The 6,642-nt window shown below is 36.3% G+C and overlaps 1 protein-coding gene across 1 annotated transcript in view; it reads right to left on the reverse strand.

Annotated features, from left to right (window-relative positions):
- The window catches only part of LOC106874472 (uncharacterized), a 55,944-nt gene that overhangs the window by 25,166 nt on the left and 24,136 nt on the right, over positions 1-6,642 (reverse strand). Inside the window, exons 21-24 of the mRNA XM_052975965.1 lie at positions 6,059-6,280; positions 4,126-4,236; positions 3,034-3,148; positions 366-479 (exon numbers count right to left, since the gene is read on the reverse strand). Of these exons, the coding sequence (XP_052831925.1) occupies positions 366-479; positions 3,034-3,148; positions 4,126-4,236; positions 6,059-6,280 (562 nt within the window). The remainder of the gene's footprint in view (positions 1-365; positions 480-3,033; positions 3,149-4,125; positions 4,237-6,058; positions 6,281-6,642) is intronic.

Here is a 6,642-nt window from a genome sequence, read left to right on the forward strand (position 1 = left end):
TATATATATATATATATATGGAAATGTTGAACTAACCGGTTGTGTCCAGTTTCAGTTGCTGAGGCTGAAAGTTCAGATGATTCATGCCTTACCCTGGGTGGTTCATGGGTGTCAGTTTGTTAGTCACCATAGCTTTATAAAAGATTACAGTCTATCATAGACCAAGTTATGATTGTTGTATCTTTTTATTTCATGTGACCTATAGCAAGATTTTGTCCATAGGCTATCTCAGCATCAGCTGTGAACGCGCAAGCAAGAGCTTATCAACTGGCTCAGCAGGTTCAATCTGCTTCAGCAGGTTCAATACTTTACACTGCTTGACCCTATTCATGCCCTGTCAAAATTTTAAACTGAAGTTGGCTTACTTTAAAACAGCTGGACCAAAAACTGAGGTCACTGAATCTGTGGTAGACTTGTTCTGGAGATGTGCAAATGTTGCATGATATTTAGTAACCACTGAAGTTATATTCCTGAAGGATCTGCAAAATAGGGCAAAGAGAGCATATCGGATAAATTAGCAGAAACACAAAAATATCAACGGCAAAATTAGTGTGTAGATTGTCAACAGAAACAACAGAGAGGGGAAAAGCAAGCAATGAGAAGGAAAACATTTGTTGGATTCAAAACTGAACTCAATCTGACTTTTGGTTTTTTTTTATTATCATTATTATTATTTATGGAGAACCAACAAATTAAACAAGTATAGCAATAATTGTTATAAGAATAATTATAGTAGGAATCATGTTGACAGTGATGATGATGATGGAGAGGTCAGAGGTGGATATTGACAATTTAACTCTTTAAGGGAAAGAAAGATAACAACGTTTGTGAGGGAAATTTTGGTTCCTCCACTGAGCAAGCTGGGTGACTGTATACTTGTGCTCCTGTTGGTTTGTGGAAAAGAAGGCTGATGAAGATGATGATGATGAGGAGGAGAGAAAAAAGATGAGGATGTCACTACCTTTCTGAAAAGGTGAGCAATTTGGTTGACTTGCAGATAACACTTTGATATGAGTATTTTTTAATATATATTTATTTGATATCTATTATAAGCTACAATACGTACTGCTACACTCACAGATCAATGCAGAAAGCAAAAACACATTTACAAATTTAAAAAGAAAAGAGTCCAGCGAAATGAGTTGAACCAGGAAAATAGAAGCAAGGTTTGCAGAATTCAAATGCCACAATTGCAAACATAGATATACTGCACTCCCTACATTCAAATAATAAACAATAGTGATAGATGTGACCCCAGTAAAAGGAAGGGTGTTGAACAACATATAAAATACAACTGCAATAACACATCAAAGAAAGCCAGCCTCGTAAAAATAGGAAACACTGACAGCAAAGCATAAAACCTGGCATCAAGTAACAGAAACTGGAAATAAAGAAACCTTAGAAAGCATTTGTATGAAATAGAAACAAGAAAACAAAGTAAAAACAAGAGGAATTAGAGTAATTAACTGCATCGTTAATAACAATAATAGAATGGATCATTAACAACAAGCTAACCTCTATGAGGAACTTAGAATCAGCTAGAAATAAAACCAAATCACCACATGTCCCACTCTATTGACTTTATAAAGAAAGACCACAGTAGACAATGTTTTCTCTGATAACCAAAAGCACAGGATGGTCATGAATGGAACAACTTTGAACATAATTTTGCTTGATACAGGTTGACCTGAGGCTAAACAACAACAACAAACTACATCCTATGTCACAACAACTACAACAATCTTAAATAATATGCACACACTGCAACACCAGGCAAACGTCCTCTCCAGATATTTCTTAAAACATGGCCACCACTGAAAACCACACCAAAAAGGCAGGAACACAAATTAAAAATACGCACCTTCCAACTATTCCATGACCTTTGACCCTTTCCTTCCATTGGACACCAAAAAAGAAAAATGGGAGAATCTAAAAACTGGTAAGCCGCAAGGCCAGACAAAATCACATACACATAAAATCCCTAGGGCCAGAAGGAAAAACCATATTCACCAACATCTACCATGATTCATACCATCACTGTTAAACTTCTTCAATGTACAAGTTGCATTATATCACATTTCTAAATCCCAGCAAAACCCCAAATGAAGTTATGTCATACAGACCCACCACACTCAAGCCCCTCAAAAATTCTAGACATTACTTGACATTATTAACCAAGACATCTCCCTTTCCAAATCCCAAAAGGGGTTCAAGACCAGTACATTCAACCCCCAACACTAATATAAAACTTAATACACGATGTACCATTTTAACTACCATTGACACGAACAAAGTTCTCATCCATTCTTCACTTATATAAAACAATTCCAAACATCACCTGTATAAATAATTCAAAGTGCTGGCTTTCTCTAGGGGGAAATGACAGGTTATATCATCTGCATAGGTGTGGGCATTGTTGGATGTGGTAGCAAGTAGGTCATTGATGTATTGAAGGAATAAAACCAAAGCCTGGAGTAGACCAGAGTTGAGCAAGAGCAAACTAGAAAGAGCTCTGTCAACATGAGAGTGAGTGATTAATTCAAAAGAAGAGAGATGGATGGAGCCCAAAAGGCAGAAAGTTTCAATAGGAGATTCACATATTAGATATGATGGGAAGTTTTGTTAATGTCTAGGGCAACAACATTGCTATCACTGAATCTATAGGCTGAGTGACATAAGAAGATCTTTGTTTATAATCTGAACTCCATTCTGTAGTCTAGGATGTGATTTCCTTACTGTATCATAAATGTCTTGCAACTCCAGTTTCAACTTTACAGGATATTATTATAAGAGTTAGTTTATCTAAAAAAATATATATATACAAACATGTGGTTGGCGTTAGGAAGGACATCCAGCCGTAGAAACCCTGCCAAACCAGACTGGAGTCTGGTGCAGCCCTCCAGCTGGCCAGCCCTGGTCAAACCGTCCGACCCATGCCAGCATGGACAACGGACGTTAAACGATGATGATGATGATGATGATGATAAGATAATTTGATTGAAAAGACTAAAAATAATAACTTGAACCACTTACTCCATACCAAGCTTCTTGCAGGCTTTAATGCCAAATTCCTCACTCATTGGACTGTAACAGACTGGGTAAAACTGTTCATTGACTCGGATGCTTAACATATCTTCTTGAATGGATACTTCAGAAGAGAGAGAGAAAAAAAGAGACACATTTAAGCTTTTTTGTTTGTTTTTTTATACATGTCCAATACACTATAATTATTATGAAATAACTGCCACGATGTTAAAGCAAATGATATTAGATATAATAAGCTCAAATTTCAAACAGAGATGAGAGAGAGAGGTGGGGGTGCTTTTAAAATCTGAAACCTTGAAATATTAAAAGGTAACAGCTATGCTATAATTTCTAGTAGGAGAAAAGTCCAAGACGTCTTCTCGACTGCTTGTAAATTAGGCAAGGGAAATAACTCTGTTTGTTCCACCTGTTTAGACCACGAAGACACACAATTAATGCTTTCAACTTGGAATGTCTTTATAAGAATTACTTATAAACCAGTGGCCCCATAAAGAGTATACGCTTCGAATTTTTATTTAAAAATCTCTGCTTCCTGGATGTAAGTAACCAATTGTAGAAAAGGGTACCGAATCACTAAGGTCGATAGTAAATTGCTACGGTAATCAACTCCAGAGCCTTTCATGAAAGCCTTTGCATAGTTCTTCACACTGCTAGAAATAGAAGTCAAATCTCCAGCAACTCATTCCACTCTAACTTGCTAAAGTGAAGAAATAACAAATTAAATGATGTAGTCCTACATATAGTATTTCTGAATAAAAGAAAAAGACAGGTGAACATAGCAAGAATGCTTTTGACCACAAGTGTTGTTGATCATGGCTAGCCTAGGGCTAAATATTACAATACCCACTTCCTGTAAAGTCTCATACATTAAATGTATCTAGTGTTTGTAGTGCGATCAGTAATAGGACTGACAGGGAGTTGGGAAGAATATGAGAGATAATTCCAAAAAGAAGGTTTTGTAAGAGGTTTTCCCAGTAATTAAACCAAACTGCCACTAGGAGGATAAAGGGCAAAACTGAAATATTGACGAATGGAGAAAGGGAGAAAGAAAGTGAGAAAGAAAAAGGTAGTTCCACTTACCACACGACTGTTCATCAGAACCATCAGGACACTGAATCATGCCATCACATCGCAGGCCACTATTTATACAGGAGAAGTCATCACATACAAATTGGTCAGATTTGCACTTCACTGAAAAGCAACAACAATAAGAAACAATAAGTATAATAGTTAAATAAATAAAAGAAACAAAGCAAAAACACTGCCCTGACAAATAACCAGTTTTTGAGGACTATTCAGTATTTGCATTTTCGGAATTTACATCTCTCTCTCTCTCTCTCTCTCTCTCTCTCTCTCTCTAAGAAAAAAGAAAAGAGTGTTTTTATAAGATGAAATTTACCTAGCGATGTAAGTATTTTAGCAATTACTTCCAAGAACTCTACCAACATTAAGGTGTGAATGCAGATTAACATGATGTAGAAAGCAAGAGTTATCATTGTTACTGATAACATCAATGGATCAAAGCAGGAAAGTATTTATGAAGGTGAATTTGTGATCAGCTTTGAAGATCTTAATCACTTCTCTGAGATTGTTAATATCTTTGCAAAAAGTAAGAAGTTTAGAAATTCTTCCTTTCACCTCTTCCCTAAAATCTTGATTTGTATTTGTAAAAGAAGTCATTAAGATAATCAACATTTTCTTCAAAACTGGAAATGGGTTTCAAAATGTAGTGTGGGGAGAGAAGCTAAGGGCCATCAGGTTGAGATTAGGGTTAGATTCCATATGACCCTTTCCCCATAAACTGAAAAGCAGGGAAGTGTCATCTCCCTGCAGACCTGCCATTTCCTTTACTGATTTCCTTCAAAAAGATCAAGAATTTTTATTTCTAATTAGTATTTTTGGTTATTTTCCTTTCATCTCCAAGAAGTTTACATGAACCCAGATTTGATCTAACTCTGCCACACCTTGTTATCAAAGGGTCAGGTGGCCTTATGGCTTGGGAATAAAATTTGGTAGCTGGAAGCTATGAGGAAGCTTGTCATGTGTGTGTGTGTGTGTGTGCGTGTGTGTGTGTACATGCATGTAGCATTGGCATATATATGTGTGTGTGTGCATGTGTAAATACACACACATTCACACACACATAGAGGAATATGCTTGAAGAAGCAGAAATGGAAGACAGAGAAGATGAAAAGAAGAAACAGAAGTAATTGATATTGGAAGGTCGATGGTAACAAGAGAAATGATAGAGAAAATAGAGAATAGAAGGGTAAAGATGTCTGATGTGAGAAAATAGTGATAGGGGAGAGAAACTAGGAAAGAAACTGAAAGACGATGAAAGAATTGAATAAGTAAATAAGAGGTATGAGAGAAGGAAAGGGCAGAAAGTTGATGAGAGATGGCAAAAAGAAAAGAAAAAAAAGAAAATAGAGGATGACAAGAGATGGGGAAATACAGAAGAGAGAAGATGACATGTAACAAGTGATGATAAAAGACAAATAAGAGCAGGTGAAAAAAGATACAGGTATTAAAAAGAAAAAAAAAACACAGAAGACTACATCCATTTGATGATAGATTATGAACAGATGACACATAAATAGAATATGGCAGAAAGTACCTTTTGCCAGAGTATGAGAGATAAGGGTCAGACAAATATCAACAGAGGAGTATCCCTGCCTTCCTGAGTTAGTTTCCCCACCACATTACTTAAAAATTGTGGCAGAGGCCTTGGTCTCAGGACCACTCAAGTCTAGAAACTGAGGTTGGGGGTAAAGCAAAGACAGGCTCCCCATAGAAAATCCAGCTCCCAAAAAGCCTCATGATAGCAAAGGAGAATGGGCATCAACCAGCCTAAAGTTTGGGGTAGGCAGCACCTGCCTACCTTGGTTGCTATGGCATTGAGGTAAATCCGATCATCCCCCATTAACGGGGGACGAAACCCGGATTTAAAACACTGGATGACGATGAACAAAGATATCACATGTTAGAAAAGAAGATAAAAAAGAAGACTTACGACAATTGGCTTCATCTGATGCATCACTACAATCCGATTCTCCATCACAAACCCATTCTTTCATGATACATTTCTTGTTTGTGCAGGCAAAATCATTGTAGGAACAAGCTACAATCACAGAATAAGATCTATTAATGATGCTGCATTGTTGTGGGTCATTAGTTACCACTAATATCTCTATTTTCATTGTTGCTAGCTGTTTAACCCCATCCCTATACATATATCAGCAATGATTGTTCCCCCTTCTATCAGTATTACCTCTATCCTGACCACACTTATTTCTACTCATTTCCCGTATGTCCTTCCCCACTGGTCTCTGTCACTGTTATTACTACTGATTGCACTGGCCACCATTAACATTCATCTTGACTACAATCACCACCACCTCCACCATTACTCAGTAATTCCACACTCTGTCATTACCACTGCTCAACATTATTACTGCTATTATTATTATTATTATTATTATTATTATTATTATTACTGCTATTATTATTATTATTATTATTATTATTATTATTACTGCTATTATTATTATTATTATTATTATTATTATTATTACTGCTATTATTATTATTATTATT

This window comes from Octopus bimaculoides, chromosome 23, assembly GCF_001194135.2.
Source record: "Octopus bimaculoides isolate UCB-OBI-ISO-001 chromosome 23, ASM119413v2, whole genome shotgun sequence".
NCBI lineage: Eukaryota > Metazoa > Mollusca > Cephalopoda > Octopoda > Octopodidae > Octopus > Octopus bimaculoides.